The sequence below is a fragment of the Nelumbo lutea genome, chromosome 6 (genome assembly GCF_056320005.1).
Source record: "Nelumbo lutea isolate HS-2025 chromosome 6, American lotus-T2T, whole genome shotgun sequence".
Lineage (NCBI taxonomy): Eukaryota > Viridiplantae > Streptophyta > Magnoliopsida > Proteales > Nelumbonaceae > Nelumbo > Nelumbo lutea.
The window spans coordinates 2,649,600-2,675,238 of record NC_142689.1 but is presented as its reverse complement, the minus strand read 5'-3'; the positions used below and the strand labels follow the sequence as shown (position 1 = coordinate 2,675,238).

The 25,639-nt window shown below is 39.1% G+C and overlaps 1 protein-coding gene across 1 annotated transcript; it reads left to right on the top strand.

Moving 5' to 3' along the window:
* The first annotated feature begins 8,753 nt into the window (after positions 1 to 8,753).
* Positions 8,754 to 24,995, top strand: LOC148846828 (MOB kinase activator-like 1A). Its single transcript, XM_088950060.1, has 7 exons — positions 8,754 to 9,068; positions 15,029 to 15,077; positions 15,161 to 15,269; positions 22,057 to 22,150; positions 23,467 to 23,600; positions 23,683 to 23,846; positions 24,642 to 24,995. Exons 1-7 carry the CDS (start codon positions 9,043 to 9,045, stop codon positions 24,711 to 24,713), a joined length of 648 nt encoding a protein of 215 aa, XP_088806186.1. The 5' UTR covers positions 8,754 to 9,042; the 3' UTR covers positions 24,714 to 24,995.
* The last annotated feature ends 644 nt before the right edge of the window (positions 24,996 to 25,639 follow it).

Below are 25,639 nucleotides of genomic sequence, written 5' to 3'. Positions count from 1 at the left end.
AGGACCTTATAGCGATTTCGTCCACTTCGCTTGGCGGTTTATAGGTAGTATCGCCTTAAATTCACGATGTTCCACGCTCGAGGTACTTGTTTGCCTTCTAAGGTTTCGAGCTCGTATGCCCCCCCCCCGAGCGCTCTCTTTACTTTGTAGGGCCCTTCCCAGTTTGGTCCAAGTTTGCCCACGCTGGGTTCGGGCACCATAATCTTACAAAGGACCAGATCGCCGACTCGGAAGCTTTGTTGCTTTTTGTAGTAGCGAGCTACCTGCTGCTGGTAGGCCGCTGTCCAGATGTGCGCGAGGTCCCTTACCTCGTCAAGTAGGTCAAGGTTGATACGTAACTCCTCTCCGTTTGTTCGATCGTCGTATATTTCTAATCGCAATGTTGGTACTTCAATTTCCGTCAGGATCACTGCTTCAGTGCCGTAGGTGAGGTTGAAGAGGGTTTCTCCCGTGGCAGTTTTTTTTGTAGTTCGGTGAGCCCATAAGACACTTGGTAGCTCTTCGGCCCACAATCCCTTAGCTCGATCTAGACGTGCTTTCAGTCCGCGTAGGATAGCTCTGTTCATTACTTCTGTCTGACCATTTGCTTGCGGGTGCGCGACTGATGTGAAGTTTTGCCGAATCCCCATGTCCTAGCACCATTCTTGGAACTTGATATCCTCGAACTACTTGTCGTTGTCAGAAATTAGTACCCGATGTAACCCGAAACGACATACTATGTTCTTCCAAAAGAAGTTCTGTATGTTTCGGGCCGTAACAGTTGCCAGAGGTTCGGCTTCTATCCACTTCGTGAAGTAATCTATTGCAACAACTAGGAATTTTCTTCCACCTGTATCTAGCGGGAATGGCCCCAGGAGGTCGATGCCCCATTGTGCAAAGGGCCATGGGCTGGCGAGGTATTTGAGGTCGGAAGTAGGCCGATGGTGGATATTGGCGTGCTTCTAACACTTGTCGCATTTTTTTACGAGCTCGACAGCTTCTGCCTTCATCGTTGGATAGTAATATCCTTGTCGAAGTGCTTTTTGGGCCAATGCTATGCCCCCCAAGTGTCTGCCGCACAGGCCTTCATGAGTGTCGCGGAGTACGAACTCGGCTTCGGCAGGTCGCAGGCAACGCAAGTAGGGGAGCGTGTAGGACCGTCGATATAACCGTTTGTCTATTATGGTGTATTTGGTTGCCTGGCGCTGCACCCTCTTGGCCGCATTGCGTTCTGCAGGGAGGGTTCCGTCTATCAAGAAGCTCGCGAGTGGGTCGATCCAGCTCGGCTCTGCTTCGAGGACGGGAGCGACCTCCTCTGCCCCCTCGAGAATACTAGGCCGAGGTAAATCCTCTACGTACACGGTTCTCATGTTGTTGTGACTTGTGCTGGCTAACTGGGACAGAGCATTGGCCTCAGTGTTCTCTGACCTCGAGATTTGCCTGATGAAGTGTGACTGGAAGTTGACCAGGGCCTCTTTTACTTTCGCCAAATATGCGATCATGGAGAGCTCGCGTGCTTCATACTCACCCGTAACTTGGTTGACCACGAGCTGGGAATCGCTGCAGATGACTAAGTGCTTTGCCTTTACCTTTTGCGCTAGGTTCAGCCCGGCTATCAGTGCTTCGTACTCTGCCTCGTTGTTGGATGCTGCGAACTCAAAGCGAAGTGTGTATTCTAATTTTGTGCTGCCCGAGCCGCATAAGACTATTCCAGCCCCGCTGCCTTGTTTGTTCGAGGAACCATCCACGTGAAGGGTCCAGGGCTCCTCATCCCAGTTCGCATTTCGCCTGACCAGGAGAGATGCTACACTGGCTGCTACTTCACGGGGTTCAGACTCTATTGGCTTGGGAGCTCCGGGTTCGCCCGAACTGGGGACCTCGGGCTCAACCTGTAGGGCTTCGTGGCTGAAAGTGCACTCGGCGATAAAATCTGCCAAAGCTTGGGCCTTAATTGCGGTCCGTGGTTTGTACTGGAGATCGTACTCACTGAGTTCGATGGCCCACTTCGTCAGTCTACCAGAGACCTCGGGCTTCAGTAAGACTTGTCTTAGGGGTTTGTCGGTTAAGACAACGACGGTGTGAGCTTGGAAGTACGGGCGGAGTTTCCGAGCTGATATCACCAGTGCGTAGGCAATTTTTTCTATCTGCGGGTACCTTGTTTCTGCTCCCTACAGAATTTTACTAACATAATAGACGGGCCGCTAGACCCGATTTACTTGTTTTACTAATACCGAACTGACCACTTCGTCGCTCGCCGAGAGGTACAGTTCTAAGACCTCGCCCTCCTCGGGTCTGGCTAAGGTTGGTACGGTGGCGAGGTAAGTTTTTAGCTCGTCGAACACGAGCTGGCAATCTTGGGTCCATTCGAACCCTTTACCTTTGATTGCCTTGAAGAAAGGCAGGCAACGGTCTGCCGACTTGGACATGAAGCGGCTCAGAGCGGCTATGCGGCCGTTTAGCCTTTGAACTTCTTTTACTTTCCGATGTGGTCTCATATCAAGGATGGCCTTTATTTTGTTTGGGTTGGCCTCAATACCGCACCGGTTGACAATGTATCCTAGAAACTTACCCGAGGTGACACCGAAGACACACTTGTTTGGGTTTAGTCTCATGTTATATTGATGTAGGATTTGGAAGACAGAATCCAAGTCTTTTATTAATTCTCGCGAAAACTGTGTTTTGATGACCATGTCGTCTACATAACATTCAATTTTCATGCCAATCAAAGGCCAAAAAAGTTTATTTACAAGTCTTTGAAAGGTCACACCAACATTCCTTAGCCCGAAGGGCATGACCTTGTAACAGTACAGGCCGAACTCAGTAATGAAGCTGGTTTTTTCTTGGTCGAACTGGTCCATCTTGATCTGGTTGTAGCTTGAGTAGGCATCCAGCAAGCTTAGCAGCTTGTGCCCCGAAGTCGCGTCCACCAGGCAATCGATTCGGGGCAGGGGGAAGCAGTCTTTTGGGCAAGCTCGGTTCAGGTCAGTGTAGTCGACGCACATGCACCACTTGCCATTGGCTTTTTTCACCAGCACTAGGTTGGCTACCCAGCTCAGGTAATGAACTTCCCTTATGAAGTCCGCTGCGAGGAGCTTTTCGACTTCTTCATCGACCGCCCTCCAGCGCTCCGGGGCTAAGTTGCGTTTCTTCTGTCTAATGGGTCTGACTACAGGGTCAGTGTTAAGCTTGTGAGTTATAAGGCCAGGGTCAATATCGGGCATATCTGTCGCAGACCATGCAAAAATATCTAAATTTTGGAGTAAGAAACTCACCAGTTCAGTTCGCAAAGGCTCGTTGACGGAGGCACCGATCTGTAGTGTTCACGCCGGGTCTGTAGCCGAGGCCGGGACTGCGACTGTTTCCTCAGTGGGCGAAGCTCGTTCCTCGCCCTGCTCCGCAGGTCGCTCTAGTTCGAGATCATCGGCTGCCTTGGTTTTTCCCTTTAGGGCGGCAACATAGCACTTGCGGGACTCAAGTTGGTCGCCCCGCGCTACCCCCACACTGAAGTCTGTGGGAAACTTCATTGCCAAGTAATAGGTGGAGACCACCGCACGCAGAATATGCGTAATTGGTCGCCCTATTATGGCGTTGTATGGGGAGGGGGCCGCGACCACCAGGAAGTCGTGGTTGAGTCTTACTGCGCACGGCCATGTGCCGACTTCCAGAGGTACTGTTATTTTTCCCAAGGGCCTGACTTCCTCTCCGTTGAAGCCTACCAGAGAAGTGTGAGCGGGTTTCAAATCGCTTTTCTGCAACTGCAATTGGTCGAACGCCAATTTGAATAGGATGTCCGCCGAACTGCCTGAGTCCACCAGTACGCGCCGGACTTCGAAGTTGTTGATCCTTAGCTTTATGACGAGCACGTCGTCGTGGGGGTAGTGAACACCTCGCGCGTCGTCTTCTGTAAAAAAGATCGGTTCTTCCTTCTTCGGCCCCTTGGGAGGGTTCTGCTCCTCTCGGGCTGCTTCGCGAACTGACGTCCTTACTGCTGCTGAAGTGCACCCTGCCACCACCGAACCACCCACTATCACGTGGATGGTACCCCGGACTTGCATTTCTTCTGGGGGAGGTCGCTACAAGGCTTCGGCCGGTCTGTTGCTCGACCTGCTTTATTACTATTGTCATAATGTACAAAATTTCTTAAGTACCCGCGATGGATGAGTCCTTCTATCTCATCGCGAAGATTATTACATTGCTCGGTGCTATGACCGTGATCTTTATGAAAACTACAATATAAATTTTTGTTCCTCTCGTTGGGGTTGCTCTTCAGGCGAGGTGGCCACTTTACGTAAGGGGCGTCCTTGATCGTCATCAGGATCTCGGTCCGCCTTGTGTTCAATGGCGTGTAATCCATTCGAATTGCTAAGGGAGCTCGGGATGGCTGGCTTGGCTTCGCCTCTCGGTTTTGGCCTCTTCTATCGCTGGGGTTGGAGGGCTCACCTTCTCTTTTTCTTTTTTCAACCCCGCTTTCATTTCTCTGGTTTATCTCTTCCTCTGTTCTCATAAACTTGTCCGCGAGCTTGAGGAAGTCGGCCACGGTTGCTGGCTGGCTGGCCACCATGTGATACTTGAACTCTTTGTGCGTCACCCCTCTTTTGGCCGCTGTGAGCTGTACCACGGGGTCTAACCGAGGGATCTGCAAACATGCCTCATTGAACTGTTTGGTGTAGCTCCGGATGGGTTCTCCCTCTCTTTGGATTACCCTAAAGATACTTTCCTCGGTTCTGGGACACCTTTTGCTTGTAACAAAGTGCACAGTGAAGATCTGCATGAACTGGGGCCAGCTTCTTATTGACCCGGGAGCTAGGATCCGGTACCAGGTGCGGACCACCCCTCTGAAGGTGGTGGTGAAGGCCATGCACATGCACGACTCGCTTGCCCTAGCAAGGTGCATTTGCGACTGAAACGCGTCGACATGGTCGTTGGGGTCAAAGGACCCATCATACTTGTCCAGAGAAGGGAGTTTGAAATCTCTAGGCAAGGGGACTGCCAAAAGTTCTGCTGAAAGGGGGGAAGGAACTGAGAGAATGGGGACGGTTTTTACCTCACCCGAGCTCGTTTCTTCCTTGCCTCTGAGCTCGGGTAGCACGCGGGTAGCAGTTCGGCGACTTCGTCGGTGCCTTCTTTGAGTGGGCCTGGTGCTGGCGCTGCTTACCTCCGTGTTGCCGAGCTCGATGGGCTCGGAATGCTGGCCTGCTGCTAAGGCGCTGAAGCGGTTCTCCGTGAGTGGGAACTCGGGCTTGGAGGGCCGAGGTGACTTTGTTGGCGAGGTTCTTGACCCACCCGCGGGCTGCGAGGCGGGGGTGATCTTTCTTTGCTTTCTGCCTGGGGATGAGGCCTGACTATTAGGGGGATTCCGTGGTCGGGAAGCCTCTCCTTGGTGAGGTCGTCCACTTTGAGGGGAGGCCTTGACCGACTTTGAAACGAGGTGGCGAGGTGGAAGCAATGGTTGGTTCAAGGGTAGCTGAGGGAACTGTTGTTGATAATGGTGTTGGGAGAGGTGGTGCAACACCTGGTGTTGCTAGAGTTGGTGCTGCTGGAATTACTGCATTTGGGCTTGCATTGCCCGCATGCATTGCATGAGGTCATCTAGCTGGTTTTGGTGGGCTACTAGTGGGATAGCAGTTGGTTCCGCGAAGTTCGTTTCGATGGGGGGTGGAAGGGGAATGTTCAGCGAGGGAGTGCTCAGAGGTGCCACCGCTTGTGGCACATTCAAACTTGGGATCCCATCCACTGAAAGGGGGATGGTGAACTGCCCAATGCACACCGCCGAAACATGAAGTTGTTCTCCGGTAGTGGCTATTTCAGTTCCACGTCCGGCACTGCTGGAGGAGGCCATTTCGGTGTTGGAGTGGGTGTTGGAGTTTTTGAAAGAAGGGTAGGTAAAAGAGATTTAGAGGGAGGCTTTTGGAAGCTTTCCCACAGACGGCGCCAATTGATGGAGCGCAATCCGGCCGGTCTTAGCTGTCAACAAACTCACCTCTGGGCTGGAGCGTCGGGGAGCCTGAAACGGGAAAGATTTGGAGAACTCCGGGGGGAACCCAGTGGGATAGCTCCGAAGCTCAAGTCAGTAATCTCTCAAAGGTGAAGTGTAGACCAGATAGCGCAAAGTTCACATACCTTGTTTGTTGGGGGCAGGGAGCTTTTATAATCACTTCGCGCACTTGCTCCGAGGCCCTTGTCAGGTCAGGTATGATTACCCTTGCGTCTGTCAATTCGGCCGTCGCCCTTTCTGTTGGGGACGGAACTGTCACTGCCTAACCGTCTCTCCAACTGGAGATGGCGGTGTCAGGTGGCCGTTTAGAATGCGGTCGTCAGGCGTCAGATCCCAAGTCAGTCAGGTGCGGCGTCCTCGGGTAAAGACTTCCTCAGTGTCAGGCATAGTACGGTTCGTTTGGTTTTGGTGACCTGAAGGTGATGTGGTGGAGTGGTGAGCGAGGCGAAGTCTTGAGTTCGGAGGTATGTATAGGGCAGGTTAGTACGGCGAGGTGCATCCCGAACTGTTACAAGGCAGGCCAGTTCGGCAAGGTGCATCCCGAGCTGTTACAAGGCAGGCCAGTTCGGCGAGGTGCATCCCGAGCTATTACAAGGCAGGCCAGTTCGGCGAGGGGTATCCCGAGCTGTTACAAGGCAAGCCTGTTCGGCGAGGGGTATCTCGAACTGTTACAAGGCAGGCCAGTTCGGATTACTTTCTGGTTTGGGGCAAAGGTGAGTTTGGGCCCCTAGTAGGGAGTTTGGACCACTGGTTTCTCCCCTTGGTGCTTGCGCCTTAGGCTTGCTTTTGTGCCGAGCTGTTGCTTTTGCCACTTTGGAAACGTGTCACTCACCCGAGCGAAGCGTACACCACAACGACCACCTGCGCAGCCCTGACCGGTAACGGCTGTGGCAGGAGCCCAGTGACGGTTGTGTCCAACCTGATGTGAGTGTCCCTATAAAAGCCCTCAGGGCAGAAAGGAAACTTCTTCTTGAATCTCTGACCTCTTGAACTTAGTGGTAACGAGCTATCCTCACTCTTAGCCTTCGTTCTCCTTTCGCTTCTTGCACACAATACTAACTTAAGCATCAGAGCGTTCCTGCCGGGAAACCCCTCGAGAGTTCTTCCTCTTTCCTCTCATCTCAGGTACCTCTCAGGAGTCACGCGAACGCCAGCTAGGAGTGGCCGGATCAAATAATTTTGATATTTTAACCTGGTAGAGTGAACATTCGAAAAATTATCCAGTTCTCCCGCCATGGCATGTGATATGCTAACCCCTCCGGTGTCTATAGTTCCATCGGAGTCTTGTTTTAGTGCAGGTACCAGGGTGCTCGATGACAAAAGAAGCTGCATGAACGATGAAAGCATAAAGACGTGCATTTGCTTCAAGGATTGGCTTGATGCAGAAAATAGATTACAAGGCAAAGGAGGGCATGATACTACACCGGATATTTCACTCGAAGTAGATGATGAAAGTCATGAATTTGACTATTTGTATAGAATTTTTTATTTTTTCAAATCTTTTTAATTTTATTTAATTTATTTGATTGTGTTTAAAATTTAATAATGTAATTTTGTATTTTCAATTTATAACCATATTGTATTTTTGTATTTTATTAATTTATTCTATTTTCATATTTCATTCTGATGAAGGATGACTTGACCCAACCTATGAAACAGTGACATGTAGGTGCCGACTTAGCATGAGCGACAGCTTAGCGTTGAAGCCCAGAGCGACCAAGTGACAGGCCCATGAAGCAGTCCGCTACGTTACAGCTCACGAGGGGAGGAGTCCGCCGTGAGGTGAACTCCGGGTTCCCCGTGCTATCTTTGAAGAGATACTCCGAGGCAACTGTAGCTCGCGAGCTAAAGTTATCAGCTCGCCCGAGCTCCCTAGCGAACAAGTCATTCCAAGGACCAACTTTACTAAGGGTAATCCTGTAGTGTTCCAAGCTCGCCACTTAGAAAAGAAATCAAAATTTTCAAAAAAAAAAATAGTGCAGCCCAGTTTGGCCTAGGCCCAAGGCCTGCCCTGTGGCCCGACTTGGCCCGGGCCCACAACACAACACAGCACAGCACGAGCCCACCTGGGCCTGGGCCATGGGCCGTGCCGAGCCGACCCCCAAAATTTCTACCGAGGAGGCAGCATGGCACGTCCCACCTTTTGCTCGAACCACTCACAGCTGCCGGCTTGACACATCCCACTTTACACCTCTAATTAAATCCATTGATGTTACAACAATTTGATGTATGTTATGGTAAATTTTTAGTAGATTACATCGGTTAGTATTACCATTAATAAAGTTATTATATGATATCTACATGTTTGAAGCTCTTAGTATTGTTGATTATCGTGTAGCTCTTTATACAAACAATTAAAATGTTTATTTTTTATATCTTTATACCTTAGTCATAATTATTTCAACATTAGATTTAATGTCCTTGATGCATTTTAGTATTGGACATTTTTAAATGTTGAGTAGAAAAAATATGGAAATTTTCAATATTATTTATATTTTTAGGTATGATCAATAAATAGTCTTATCATAATCATTCACAACAACATCATCATCAATCATTCACAACAAAAACATTACGATCAATAGTACATCTATATATAATCCACCGCATCATAGTCATATTTCTTCATCTCGATCCACTGAACTGAAACACTAGATCTAAATCTGCCTCTAATTCCACAGTGGGGTCATATAATAAAATGGCCAGATTATCATCAAGCTTGACCGATTGCATTTTCATGGGATATTAACATTTTTGGGTGATTAATTTTATGGCTTTATTTGGCTGGCAGAGAGAGAGAGAGAGACCTGGCTTCTCTCCATCTCAAATGCCTGTCTGGACTTTTTCCCTCCAACTCCGAGTCCCTGTCTCTCCCCCACTACCTATAAATAATTGCTCCAACATTTGGTGCGCCTTGGAGGGAGAGAGAGAGAGAGGAAGAGAGAGAAGATAGAGAGATTGGGGAAGAGGAGGAGAAGAACAGAACCCTGCGATCCCACCACCACCATCATCTCTACCCTCGAAAGCAATTAAAATCAGGGAAATATTCATTTCTAAGTTTCTAACCAATGAGTCTCTTTGGTCTCGGAAGCAGGTATAAACCATCATTTACACGAATTCTTTAATATCGTTGGTTTTGCTTTCCTTCAATTGTTTCTTCTTCATCCTTTTAGTGTCGTAGAATTGATGGTTGGAGTTATGTCGTTGATAACCTTGAATTATTTCTGATCGTTCGATGTCCATGCTGGAGATTTTGATTGTTTTAAGGATCTAGACTTTGAATTGTTCTTGTTTTTATTGGGTTGTGATTTCATGAATTGTTAATCAAGTTGAAGGATTTTTCTAGTGCCCGATCCGAGCTCCTTGAATTCTCCTTCTATCGTCAATCGGTCAGAAGAAAGAAGAAAAGTGAGAAATTAAATTAAAAAAAAAAAACTCAAATATTAGGCGCTGAGGACGTACGAGCCTTTGAGAAACAAAACATTTACCGATTTAGAATCTCGGTCTTGTATACTTTTGTATGACACGTGAGCTATGGAGCACCTTTGTGTGCGCGCGTAACGTTTTCTTTTTTGGTGATTAAGTAGTCTTTCACACGTTTTATAACTCGGGCTTTGGTAGATTTGGTTCGATTATCCAATTACCGAATGGGAAGCGAAGGATTTATGCCGTTGCTGTCTGAAGCCGTTTAATTTGTTCTTACAATTGGGTACAAATAATCTTATTTTAGATTCCTCTGGCCGGAGCTTGGAATGATATTTGTTTTTCGGTGGAGCACTGATGCATGCATGCCTGATGTAATGTAGATAATGAAGTAAAACACGTATTTTGCATTTTTTGAAATAAACAGGGTCAACTCAACTATATATTGATCACAACAAGCATGCAGTTAAGTGCAGATCAAATGAGCTTATGAAAAATTAGGTCTTCTTCTCAATTTCTCATTCGATCTCTGATAAAGGATGAAAAAGCATTCATCTGGATCTTCTACTATATTTGAATAAATAATGTTGGGCAGAGGCTAAGATGATTAAGATTCAGCAATTTGATGATGTGCAAGCTAGGTAGAAGGATATATAATGTTCCATGCATATATATATATATATATAATTAATGTGCGGATGCTGGCTTGCTGCTGCTTTGTGTTTGATTTGTCATGAGAAGTTGCATATCTGTGAACTTGCTTATGAGCTATATATAGCATCATGAGTTGTGAAACCAATAATGTTGCATCGACTCTCTTGAGCGGATCAAGTGTCTGTGTTGGACATGTACATACTCAAATGAATTCTTGATGAACACTTATATTATTCTTTATCCACTTGCTTAGCTTATTTGACTTAAATAAATACCTAACGTGCACGATGAATGCATTATTGTTTTCTACAAGACATTTATTAAGTAACAAAGATAAGGTTATAGACCTTTTCTTTTACTAGCACTAAATGAGTGAACTATATATGACATATCTGAGGGAGAGCTGCCTGTCTAATATGGACGATGATGTGGGTTTTTCATCCCTCCACATTAACTGACATACACTATGTCTACCTAAATAAGACTCTGTTGTGTAGTACGTTCTTAAAATTATTTCCTCTATAGGAAACATAATTTTTTGCTACATTCCGGCTTTTCTGTTTCTTCTTCATTTCTCTCTCTCTTGTGGTAAAAAATGAAGTCCCAAGGAGGGACATGAAGGTTATTATAAACAAATCAAGGCTAATGATGAAGGTTAACTGCTCAAGGGTTAAGAGGTATATAGGAATAAAAACTTTATCTTCTTCTATTAAAAAAAAAACTTTATCTTCAATAACCTTTTAGGCTGTATTTGCCCTTTGCCTTGAAAGAAAAATAGAGAATCAGAAAGTTAAGAAAGTTCATAAAAATAAAACAATGGCCCCCCATTGTGTGTAGTATACTTCTGTTACATTCAAAAAAGAAGAAAAAGTTTGTAAGGCTGGTTTGGAAGGAGTACAAATACAAATATGTAGAGTACAAAACCTTCTAATTTCTATTATTTTGTATGTATTTGTACTTTGCATATTTGTATTTGTACTCTTTCCAAACTGAGCCTAGTTACAGTAGTGCAATGTAGCAGCCATGGTTCTTGATCATCATAAAGACATAAACAAACCAACCATATGGAAAGCTGGGGCAAGACCCAATTCTCACAAAGTACAAGGTCTAATGCTAGATTTTGTATGTGGGGCGGCTATTCGAACTCGGCTCGTGAAAAAACCGAGCTTCGAGCCGAATTTGAGCCCAATATATAGGCTCGTTTGCTAATCGAGCCTAGTGAAGCTTGGCTCTTGAGGCTCACAAGCCTAGTATTAAATAAATAATTTTCATTATATATATACATACATAAATACATATATGTAATAAATTATTTTATTATATATAATAATATTTTTATTTTTTATGTATAATAGTAAATAATTTTTATAATTATTTTTGTATATATATAATATTAAATAATTTTTATAATTCTTAATTTTTTGTCTAAAAAATAAAAAATAATAATTTTATACATATAATTTTTATTTTTCAAAAAAACTTGACTTATAGTTGAGCTCGAACTTGCAAGTCATGAACCGAGTCGAGCTCGAGCTCAAGCCTAATACTATTCTTGTGAGTCGAGCTTGAATAGCCAAGTATTCGGCTCGGCTTGGCTCGAATCTACCCCTAGTTGTATTTGCTTGGGGATAATAAATGATTTTCTTGAAAATTGGCATTTCATTATAGAATGAAGGGTCATTCACTAAAACACCCCCTATAGTTTCATGAATTTACTAAAACCTATCCTATAGTTTGTACTTTATAAAAACATCTCTTATTATTTGTCATCAATTTACTTAATGGACCTTCCATTCGATGAAAGTGAAAAATGATAGTTTTAACACTAATATCCATTCAAATAAATTTAATCAAAAGAAATTAAAAACAAAAATACCATTTTTGCCCCTAATAAGACACAAACAACCACTCTATTTTTCTCTCCAATTGTCAATTTTGTTTTCTATACAAAACAGTGTTAGGGGTACTTTTGGAATAAACAACCATGGATTCATACCCTTGAACATTTTCCACTCAGTTTAAAGGTGCTTTTGGAATAAACAACCATGGGTCCATGCCCTTAAACATTTTTCACTCTGTTTAGGTGATCATGTTACTATTTTCATATGGCAAAACAAATAGTTCTTAGTAAAAGGTCGATTAAGTAAATAGGTTGCAAACTATAAGGGGTGTTTTAGTAAAATGCAAACTATATGGTAGGTTTAAGTAAATATGTGAAACTATAAGGGGTGTTCTAGTAAATGACCTAAAATGAATCATAAATTCATATTCTTATTTTTTTCTAGGTACTAGTAATTAAGCATGTGCATTGCACGTGAGAGTTTTTTTTCATATTAATTACTTGAATTTTAGATATATCATAATTAAGATAAAAATTGAAAGTTAACAAAAGTAACAATATGATTAAAAATAAACTCAAATTCTTGTAATAAATGTGCATGTGCATTGCATGTGGAAATTTTAAATTATAATAACAATTATTATTATTATTATTATTATTATTATTATTATTATTATTATTATTATTATTATTATTATTATTATTATTATTATTATTATTAAATTTTGTATTCCATTAGTTTTTGTCATAAATAAAAATAAATTTTATTTTAACAATTATTTTTATTTATTATGATGAATATATAACATTATAAATGTTCCCAAGTGCGATAAAATCTTGTACTTTTTCATTGTTTGTGTTCCATATTTTTTAAATATTTATTATTCAATTATGACATCATGAGCTTCTTTAAAAAGTTGGATAATTGACCCACCATCTAGATAAGAAAATAGATTTACTTTTGGATTTGTTTTAAATTATATATCATCTACATTATATAAATAATTTTAATTATTATTCTTAATTTTTGTTTGACACAATTAATCTATAATTTTTTATATATTATTTTGATTACTTGTACTTTTTATTTTTTAAAGATTTATTATTTAACTATCATATCATCGTTTAGTCCATTTGACCTAAACCACTAACCCACAACCCAAAAAAGAAAATAATTTGATTTTTAGGTTAACACTAAATTTTATATTACATTTCCATCATTGATAATGAATGTATAATATTAGTGATGTACCCAATATTTATTTTTATGAATATTTAACATTAGATATGTGCCAATTTTTTTTCAATTTTTTGTTATTATTTATATTTTCTATTTATAAAAATTTAATTATTTGACTATGACATCATTTCATTTATAGGTTGATTTTAACTTTGGCATTTCATTTTCATCATTAATAAAATTACTTTGCATTTCATATGTATTTTTATTTAGTATAATGAATATGCAATATTAGTGATATGTGCAATTCTTTTTATTTTTTGTATTATATATTTTATTTTTTATTATTAAATGTGACACTATTTATTAACCCATTTGACCCAAAATGGTTGAATTGCTTACCCACCATTGGGAGTGAATAAAATAGTTTTGTTTTCAAATTATTTTTGCAAAATATTTATTTTTATAATATTAAAATTAATTTTATGGATTTAATGAGAGAATATACCTTAATATGAGATTTAATGAGAGAGAATAGGAAAATAGTTTTATTTCTAATTGATTTTAAATTTTACATTCTATTTCCATCATTAATAAAAACATTTCTTATTTATCATACTTATTATTGTTTAATATGTTGAATATATGATGTTAAAAATGTTCCCAATTTTTTAATTTATATATTTTTTGCATTTTATTTATTTTTGAATTTTATTATTTAATTGTGACAACATGGATTGGCCTATTTGACTTGAAATGATTTAATTTCTTACCACTATTTAGTTGAATACACTATTTTTTTAGGTAGATTTTAAAAGTATTTTTTTATGTTATTGGAATTATTAATTTATTATGTATGGATTTAATTAATAGAATTTAATGGTGAGAATAAATAAAGATGCCTTAAATATATGATTCAATGAAGTTGAATGTAAATTAATACCTTAAGTGTTGGATTTAATGAAAGGAAATTGAATGCATTGAATATCTTATAATTGTCTTTTTTCAACTCATTTAATATCAATAATTGATTGCCCTTTTGCCCTCATTTTTTATCAATAAATTTAAATATAGAAGGGCAAATTTTGTCCTCAAAAAATTCAAGAAATATTAGTGAGACTATTCGTGCTTTTTAAAATAGTATAGATATGTATATAATATTACGTTTTGAAAAAAAAGCATGAACTGTTTTAATAATTTATATTTTTCTATAGACATGTCCATGAGTCTTTGTTTTTTCTTCTTGCCAAGTCAGATTTTAGACATACATCAGATTTTGGTTTCTGTTTCTGTGTCCATGCAACACTGAAAAACAATAAGTTGGTAATAAAACCAATTTGGTGGAGTTGAACTATAGAAATGAGTGATAGCAGGCTGGGTATACTCCTTAGAGCCAGATGTTTTCTTTTTTAATTTTTTTCTTTGGTTTCTTTGAAACATGTTTAAATACATAATTTGAGTCACTGCAATTTAGCATATGAATAAAGAACTGCCTAAACACTAATATTGCTAGAAGGGTCATTGCTACCTTGTTAACTGTACAATATGGTGTATGAAAAAATTCAATCTTCCACATTTTGGGCATGCTGGTTAGACTTACATTGTGAAATGAAGTAATAGCAAGAGCTGACAAGCTTGAGATCATGGTAGTCAGTTTATTAAAAAGGAGGATCTTTTCTTTACTAGTAATATGGAACCAGTTATGAGATGAGGTAGATACTGCTTATGCTAACTTGTGTGCTGCTGGTGAAATTATTATTATTTATCTTATATATGAAGATGTTTTATTATTATTGTTGTTCATCTTCTAAGATATTATTATTATTATTATTATTATTATTATTATTATTATTATTATTATTATTATTATGTTGAAACTGGTGGATGCAAGTATTAGTGTTGCTACTTTGGCCCAAAGAATCATTTTCTTATAAATTTGATACACGAAACTAAACAGGAATCAGAGAACATTTCGTCCCAAAAAGAATGCTCCATCGGGAAGTAAGGTTAGTGCTTAGCTGCTCTGTTTTGTTATCTATTTCTTCATCTCTTCTAGTATAGCTGCCTTGATTACTTATTTTATATGCAGGGTGCACAGCTTCAAAAACACATTGATGCTACCTTGGGTAGTGGGAACTTGAGGGAAGCTGTACGGCTACCTCCTGGAGAGGATCCTAATGAATGGATGGCTGTAAACAGTAAAACTCTTAAACTTACCAACTAAAAGAGTACAATTGCTGCTAAGTTCAATAATATATAGTATGTTTCTCTATGTCATCAAATTAATCCACCAAGTATGATGAGCTGCCTGATTACGTTGCTGGTTCATCCAAGTTTTTCTAGTATAAGTAATTCATAACAATATTCGAAAATCCAATTTCGAATTCAATATTCGATATAATTGAATCAAATTCAGATAATTCGAATATTTAATCAATTGAATTCGGATATAATCTGATTCGATTCAATAAATATCCGAATTTGATTGATTATTTAATTCTTATATATAATATATAAAATATTTTATATAATATATATAATAATTAAGTTATATAAATAATTTATATATTTATATACTTTATATCAATAAAATTTAATTATCTAAAATAATTAATTAATCGAATCGAATATTCAAAATTTAATCAGATTCGAATTCAAATATTAATTTTCAATATCCGTCGGATATCGAATTCGAATTCGGATATTGTGTGATCCAATTAGAATTCAATCAGTTTACACCCATTATGATACAATGGTACAAAAATACATTTTTATCAGCAACAATAAAAGCATTTGAAAGCCATGGGATTATAAACCATCACAAGGCAGTCAAAGTCTGACAGTTTGTAAAACATTTGAAAGCCATTAGCCATGGGATTATAAAGTAACCCCAGGCCTGGCCTTCCCCATTCTAATTCTAATGTGGTGTGGTTCACTCCCAATCTTGCTAAGCTGTTGGCCAAAATATTTACAGATATTGAAATTCATCTCAGATGCCAAAACTCTAAGTGCATTGCAACCTGGTGACTGGGATTCATATCTTGGAAATAGCTTCTCTGTATGTTGAGGGGTAACGTTCTCTGTATGTGGAGGGGTAAAGTTGCATGCATCTGTCCCTCCCCAGACCCCGCATTGGCGGGAGCCTAGACCACGGGCCTAAACTCTAACATCGGAGATTATAAGAGCTGATCTCTTTGGGAGTATCTTTTTATTGTGTATTCTATGTATTATATCATTGTACATTATTTCCTTATTGTTTTTTTATTCTTTCTTTTACTTGAGTCTAGACTTGATAAGGGTACAATAATCCTTTCCTAACTTTTGTATCTCATTGGTATATAATACAACTAGTGTGGGCGTATGGTACCTTAGACAAACCCTCCAAATTTGTTCTCTCTCTTCTCTTGTATGAACTTTCATGGCATCAGAGTAGGCAACTTGCATCAGCTTTTAGTTCAAGTTTAAAAAGGATTACATTGAAGCTTTCTAAGACTATTTGGTGGCTGTTCTGATCAATACAAACTCAGCAATCAGCACTGTTTTTCTGGAGTCCAATCAGGTTGGATTTTTCTGTTTTTTCTTTACTGATTGTTCCGATCACTGTGTGCTCTTGGATTCTAAGTTGTCCTAAGCCCTTGCACTTATTCCTTCCCTTGGATCGAAGACCAGACTGATTTCGAAGGGCTTTGATTCCTTTCTTCTCATCAATAGCTTCCCTATATTTCCGTCTCTTTTGAACCTGTACCTTCCTTTTTTGGACTGCTGCCCAATTTCTTAGTATTTTGGGTTATTTTCTGTGGAGGCTGATTTCTTTGGTGCCGGACCTCTTCTTATTACTTGCTTTAATATCTGTTTCCTTGCCTTGGAGTGTGTTTACTTGATATTTCATTTCTGGAATGGCCTCGGATAGAAGAGATATTCTTGCCATAAGGTTTGATAGAGTAATTATTCACTGTGGAAGTTTCACTTCTAGATTTGTGTTGATGGGCAGGGTCTTTGGGGTCATATTGATGACTGATCACCCAAACCTAATGTATCTAATAGCAAGGGGCTTAAACAATGGAATATTGATAATGCCAAGATTGTTTCCTGGATTCTTGGATCAATTGAGACTAATATAGCCATTCCAATGAGGGGCTTGAAAACTGCAAAGATATTTGAGTACATGGAGAAGGTTTATCAACAATCTAACCTTTTTCAAATAGTATCGGATAGAGACTTAAATCTATGGACTGAGTATGAACTGATACGTATGGGTGAATCTTCAACAGCATGTTACTTATCAAAAAAAAAAAAAATCTTTAACAGCATGTTGTGTTAAGACTATGAAAGAACATTTTGACAAAAGAAAGACCATGCATTTCTTGATGCACTTGTGACGAATATGAGGTAATCAGATCAAATATTTTGAGCAGAGATACTACTCCAAGCTTGGATGTGCTTTTGGGAGAACTTTTGAGGGAGGAGACAAGGCTTGTAATTCAATCAACTTATTGGTGGGAAGCAGAATTTGGGAGCAGAAGCAGTTTTTCTAACAAATAGATCCAAGCCTAAAAAGGATCTATCCAATATGCAATGCTATGAATGTAAGGAGTACGGCCATGTGGTTTTCTCATTGCAAAAATAAGAATATATGTACCTATTGTAAGCAAAAGGGACACATAATAACTAAGTGTCCTACATGTTCACATAAGGGAAGTATTTGTGGTTAAACAATGGGTTAGCATAAGGCTTTCTAGATTTGCATTGAGAATCCGGCTGGTGGTGGCACGATTCCCTCTTCTCCACTTAGGCCTTCAACCAAGAGTGGGTCTTCTAGTATTCTTACTAAGAATAAGGTGCAGAAATTAGTATCTATAGCTATTTTTTACTGTGTTTTCATCTATTAGGTTGTCTAGTGAGTCTTCTCTTTATTGTTGTTCACCTAATCATGTTTAAATAATTGATTTTGGTGTCTCTAATCACATGATAGGAGCACATCGTGGTCATTATCTTAAGCCCTAGTCTCTTAATAAACATAGCATTACAACCAATGGTGAAAAACTATAAAACATTAGTTGTAGTGATTTGTCTTTACATACTTAATTCTTCTCAACTTCACCTTCCTAAGACACTTCTTGTCCCTAAACTTACGACCAATTTGATTTCAGTTGGACAGTTTGTTGACGATGGTAACATTGTATATTTTTCTTATGATGGTTGTTTGATTAAGGATCAATGCACTAGGACAGTAAAGGGGAAGGGGCATAGATGTGGATTGTTGTTTGCCTTAGAGTTCAAGAAGACACTTGTTTCACCTAACCTATCTTATTTACTCTCCACTACACCTAGTTCAAAACTTATTTGCAGAAATAATGAGTGGCACTTATGGCAAAGGCACCTTGGCCGCCCTTTTGCTAATAAACTTGATTTTTTGTTTTGTTTTGGCTATTTGTCTTCTAAAGCTACTTTTTTTGCTCATGTTAATAAATCCTACATTTCTTGTGGTTTGAATAAAAGTAGTGTATTGCCTTGTCCTACTTCTAATGCACATTATGATGCTCCTTTTAAGTGGACTCACAGTGATGTCTGGTCGTCTCTAGTGATTTCATAGATGGGTTATAAATACTGTGTGATTTTTGTTGATGATTTTACCTACTATACTTGGATATATTTTCTTAGACAAAAACCAGAGTTTCTTATACTTTTAAACTTTTTCTAGCCGTGGTAAAGAACCAATTTGACACAATTGTGGGAATATTATGTTTAGATTCAGGGGGGAATACATTGATGGTGACTTCCAATTCTTTCTGAGGGAACATGGAATACATTCACAAAATCCTTTCCCCGGAAGTTTGGAACTCCACAATAGAATGGGGTAACAAAATGCAAAATAGGCATATATTGAATGCTGTGAGAATCTTGTTGCAAGATTCTCATGCTCCTGCTTCATTTTGAGTGGAGGCAACTAGTACATCTGTTCATCTTATTAATTCGATTCCCTCCTTTGTTTTTGGTAATACCTCATCATTCCAAAGTTTGTTCCACTGGTCACTAGACTTCTCTTCTCTTCATATTTTTGGGTGTGTGTGCTTTGTCCACCTTCCTCCCCATGAACAAAGTAAGCTCACTCCTCAATCTGCCCTTTGTGATCTTATGGGATATAACTCAAATCATAAAAGATTTTCTTTGTTATTGACCCTCAAGCCCATTGAATAAGGATTTCCATAAATGTTGTGTTTCTTGAAAATATCTCCTTTTTTAGTCATATTGCAAAGTGCCTTGTTCCTTCCATTTTGGTTTTATGCTCCTTTGATATTATAGGTTCTTTGGACTCCTCATAAGCTCTGTTCTATCTCTCCTTCAATATGCTAGAAAGCAGATAACTACCCAAGAATCTACTACCCTAGCCCCAACACTACCGGTTCAAGGTCCTTTCTCCTCTAACACTATAACCTCCTTGTGTACCTCTTCTTTTGATGCTTTACCTTATCTTTCCCCACCTTTACATCATTCTACTTGTATCTCTAAGCCTCTTGACCACTATGATTTCTCTTTATCCCATAGCTTATTTTCTACAATTTTGTCATCTACAGGTATTCCTAAGACTTAGTGGCAGGCTATGGATGTTTCACATTGGAAAGAAGCTATGATGCTGAAATATAGTCTCTTCTAGAAAATGATACCTGGATTTGGTTCCTAATCCTCCAGATGCTTCCATTATTGGCAGTAAATGGGTTTATTATGTGAAATTGAACTCTGATGGAAACCTTGATAGGTACAAAGCTTGTTTGGTGGCACAAGCATATAAAAAAGAGTATGGCATCAATTATGAGGATAATTTGTTCTTGTTGCCAAGATGACCACAGTTCACATTGTGCTTGCAATCTCGGCTATCAAACATTGGGACATTAATCAGTTGGATGTCATGAGGGAGATAGTGTTTATGAAATTCCTTATAGGATATTGTGGTGGTCCTACTTTGGTTTGTCACCTTAAGAGATCCCTATATGGTCTTAAACAGTCTCCTAATGTTTGGTTTGAGAGGTTTCATTATGTCATTATAGATGTCGAATTTATTCAGAGTCCTTCAGATTATTCACTCTTTATCCTCACTTGGCCACAAGGCATTACTCTCCTACCATTGTATGTGGATGGCATTCTTATTACTGGAGATGATCATGAGGGTATTATTCATTTGAAGGATCTCCTTAGTTATACTTCCAAGATGAAGGATCTTGGTCTTCTTATCTATTTTTTGGGCTTGGAGGTAACTCGTTCTTCTCAGGATATTTTGTCAATCAGCAGAAGTATGCTGCAAATTTAGTCAAATTTGACTCATCTTACAAATAATAAGCAAGTTGATACTTAATACAACTTGAGGTCAATCTAAAGCTATCCAAAGATGATGGTGAACCTCTTAAAGATGCTATTATATCATCATCTTGTGGGTAGTCTTATTTGTCATCATGACTCATTTTGATATCTCCTATGCTGTCCAAGTGATTAGCCAATTTGTCTCCTCTCCTCGACAACCACACATGTCAGCTGTTCTTGGATTATTCCCTGTCCAAAATTTAATTTCCATGGCCCATCACTTAGATAGAAACCATCCAACTGCTACCTAACCATCCCCTTCAACAAAAAGCCTATTCCAGCATGTATCAACAGCTAATTTTGGTTGTGGAAGAAGTGTGTGGAACTCTGCTCATCATAATTCTGTCCTCATGATCTCAAACCCCCTTCTCCTGATTGTCCCAAATTGCCAATGGAACTCCCATCAAAGTTCAGTTTTAGAAGACTCCTTTCTGTCCTTTCCCAAGTTTTCACTACCACCCGTCTTTAAGGAGAAAAGTTCATCACATTGAACCACCCCCTTAAGATAGAACCAACCATTTTCCCTTTAAATTCTTCTCTTGTCATCAACCTATGTAGTACCTGCACCATGCATGGCTCAATAATGAGCATTTCTTCTTGAAACTATCTCAAATATCCAAGCATTTTTCTTACAACCCTATAAGACTGCTACCCTAATGCAATGCCAAAGAAGCTTTGTCCTCTTGGTGTTCATAGAATTAAGCTGAGAGGAAAAGAGCCCAATGATTTCTGAGGGAGCAGGCCAAATAAATCCAAATGAAGTATAAAGAAAAAGGTTATATACCTTTGTAATGAAAGGCAATCAAGGAAGAGATGTAAGCATCCTCACACTTTGAAAATAAAGGATACATGCATGAGGAGACAAACACCAAGATGCCCTTCTATGATGGCGCATATCACCTGTATTGATAATCAACAAGGAGGCTTCCCAGCAAATCACTTTGACCTTTAAGGGGCTAGACCATCCCACATTGTCTTCACCAGGAAAGAAGGGGACCCAATAGGATTTTCATCAAGGGATTTGAAGAAAGATGAGCATGAGAAATGTTGTTGCAGATAAAAACAAAAACAGAGCATGAGAAATTTCGCAGAGGATCAGGAACACAAACTCTTTGATCTGATTCATCAAGAGTCAGGAGAACGGATTTTATAATATCAAGGAGTTGGATAATATCTGCATATTCATGATCCCTTGGACCAAGATCAAAACCAAAATCACAAGATATCCCCAATGGGTTGGGTTTAAAACAATATGTTCAATTTATCACTTTTATAGTTCCAGTTCCAGTATGCATATTTGTGTTGGTAACATTTGATCTTTTTTTTATATGGAAAAGAACAATTTGTATAGTATGCAGTGTACTTTGTGTTGTTTGGTTGCTATTATTTTCAGTGCAGCAATTAATCCAGTAGGGACTTATCAATATTTCAGGTTTCCTTGGATTTTTGTTTTTAATATATACCGTGCCCAATTGGCAGTACTACAATCTTTTTTTTTTTTATCAGAGTATCACACTGTCTTTTATCCAGTCACATGAATGTGCTGACATCTATGGAATGTAATTCTAGTTTTCGAATTGGATTTTTTCTTTTTGTTTTGATGGTTATTCTTTGTTTCCTTTTTTTCAGCTGTTGACTTCTTCAATCAGGTCAACATTTTATATGGCACTCTTACCGAGTTCTGCACGCCATCCAGCTGTCCCACAATGACTGCAGGACCAAAGTATCTTTCTACCAGTTCCTGGCCTAAATTCTCTTTCTGCTTGTAATGATATGAAAGTGGTTTGCAGTTTGATCTTTTTTAGTGAAGATTCTATTCCATATTTTTGATAAACAAATCTATTACATAGTTTTATACTAGTTATTCATGACACATGTAAGTTTCAAGTTTGTGCTGGGTGGCTTCAGGCTTAGATTTCATATTTTATCTCAGCATATATGAACTAGTTATCAAGTGGGTAAAAATAAAAAAAAAATGTAAAAACAAAATGAAAAAAATGGTAACCTGAACCAGTATAGACTGATAAAATTATTTAGTCATCAAGTTTTCTAGCATCAACAATATTTTCCATATGTTTGCTCTTGGGTTATTCTAGACAGTCCTAACTGGGATAGACCAAGTTAAAGTTGATAATTTAGGAATGAGGATGGTAAATTGGTAATACAACTGAAGAATATGGACCATTCATGCAACTGAGCTAGGCCTTGGTAGCTTCTGACCCAACAACAGTCCTAGACCTGGAGATCCCCTGTACTGTTGCCCCAGGGGCTATCATGTTATAATCCAATGCTTATAGGAAACTATAATATTTAATCAAGAAAATTGCCCACTCAAGCAGGTTCACAGGAGAAGTTCTTATTTGATGGTGGAGCATAAAAAGGATTCCTACTTGTATTTTGCATCCTTTTGACCTATTAGATTTTCTTTGGACTTTGGACAGACTTGGAAGTTGGAATCCTTTCTTCCTCTTTTTCCCCCTGCAAACTGGCCTCCACTTCTCCAGTAACTTCTTTATTTTTGTGTAAGGTAGTTTGATTAGGCCCTACACCAGCAAAATTCAAGGACTTTTGTCAGGATGCAATTCCCAGAGTCATTAATACAGGTAAATGAGGCAGTTAGGAGAAAGAATGATATCTTTCATCCCTTTGTGCATCCTTCATAAGAAGAGTCTTGAGGACACTAACCACCTCTTCTTGTCCCTTTACTCTGGAAATTCAGATTTAGGGAAGCATTTTCTGCCTCTATTTGTTAATGGAGATATGTTTCTATTACACTCTTCTTACTATTTACACATGTAAGCTAATGGATGGCTCAAGTGGCCAGACTTTTTTCTTCCCCCAAAGCTTTGCTCTCTCTTCTCTCCATTCTCTTCTTATTTTCTTTGTTATTCTTTATTACAAGTTTAGTTTTCTAGTATTTGGAACCCATTGCATCCCTTTGAGGTATCTGCACCAAAATATGGGCTGATGGGGTTCAAATAAAGAAACCCATTGAGGTATCTGCACCAAAATGTTTCTAAGGAACTGAATGTTCCACAGGTATGAATACAGATGGGCTGATGGGATTCAAATAAAGAAACCCATTGAGGTATCTGCACCAAAATATGTTGAGTATTTGATGGACTGGATTGAATCTCAGCTCGATGATGAATCAATATTTCCTCAAAAATTGGGTATGTAAAGTTCCATGGTGTTAATAATACTAGAGTGTCTTTTTCATAAAAATATTTCATGCTGATCTATTTCCTGCCACAGGGGCACCATTTCCTTCAAATTTCCGAGATGTTGTTAAGACAATCTTCAAAAGACTATTTAGGGTATATGCTCACATCTATCACTCACATTTTCAGAAGATTGTCAGTCTGAAGGAAGAAGCTCATTTGAATACTTGCTTTAAGCATTTTATTTTATTCACATGGGTAAGCTCTCATGCTTTGAGTTTTTTTTTTTTTTTTTTGTAATTTTTTACTCAAAAATATAGAAGCAAATTGCTCTTAATAACAGGCTTTCATGCTTCTATTCACATGGAGATGCTTGACTTAAGACCGTTTTAGTTATACAAAATCATATACATGAAATAATCTCTAGGTTGGCCAACACCTTCACTTAAGGGTGTGCATATTATAGCTACATAGATAGCCTGCAAGAGCTTTTTCTTCTATTCAAAAAAGGAGCTGAACAAAATTTTTTTTTGCTGGACTTGGTGGGGAACCTTGCCAGAGATTACAAGAAACTAAACATACTGCAAGTATACATGTTTCTTTATTCAGATGGTTTAGAAATCTATGCTTTCAATGTAATATTGGAAAAACTATATTTCTGGTATGTAAACAGCAGCAATTGCTGATGTTGCTGTAACTGAAAAACTTATTTCTTTGTCTTTTAGTTGATAGAATAAAAAAATAATAAAATTTTCAAGAGTATAGTAATCTAACTTTTCTGCCAAAAAGAAAGTGATCTAACATTAAGGAGCCTGTGACCTCCTTAAAAACTTATTCACTAAAAGACAAAGCAATAAGCTTTTCAGTTCAGCATTTTCAGCTGTTATCAAACAGTCCCTAGTGTAACAAACTGTTCTGAGAATGAATGAATCTAACATCCAAACTGGGCTTTGAATCAGAATTTTTGTTCCTGAGTTGCATTTCAGGTTTTTGGATACTAAAATTAACTAAAGTTGCATTTGATAATCATATTTCATCGGCTGTGTGATGCAGGAATTTCGTTTGATTGAAAAGGAAGAGCTTGCACCTCTTTATGACCTGATTGAATCCATCCTTTCATGCTAAAGATTCTTTTTGTTGGACATGACGATGGCTAAACTGGATACTGTAAATGATGGCTATACCTTGTTTGACATGCCTAACCTCAAGTGGTTGTGTGGTTCTATTTGTATTCTTTCAGTCGTTTGGGCTCAGTTTGGAAGGAGTACAAATGCAAATATGTAGAGTGCAAAACCTTATATTTTGTATTATTTTATATGTATTTGCACTGTACATATTTGTTTTGTACACAACTTGGATAACATCTTGTTTTGTATATTTGATTGATGAAAGAAAAATGTCTGTGTATGTCTCTCTCTCTAGGCAGCCAGGCAGGCACAAGTGTTCAACTAATAATTTGGTGGATGTGACGATGGTGGATACACAATTCATCAACCAACCTCGTCCACGATATTTTACTACTTTGTTAGTAACGTGCTTACGGGGTGTTTAGAGACTGTATCTGTATGTCCGGATGTGAACAGAAGAGAAAATCTATACTGCTGGAAGGGATTCGACCAGTCAACCCCGGGTGGTGACGGTATCATAGTTTCCTTTCCTAAGTTTCTCTACCTGAACAAAATCATATGCTTTTTTCTTTTAGAGAAATTTATGGTCTATTTGCCCTCAGAAACTTTTGGTTTTCTAAATGTGTTGTTCCAAACCCTCAGTTATGCTACACCACCCCTTGAATTGTGATGGAATTTCCCCTTGACATTGTTGTTCCCAACTGTACAAACTTATTTAGATTTCTGAGGTGGATTGAACAAAAAAAATCCCTTCTAATTGTTGAGGCACATGCTCCGAGGCTTCTTGGGCTTGCTGGAATGTGATAAAATATTGGAGGTTCCCCTTTTTTTCGAGGTGGGATGTGCTCCTCACACAGGGAGCCTCACAACGACCTCAGCCACAGGCACATCCCATCGTGCATTGGGAACATCTCCTGTGAATAA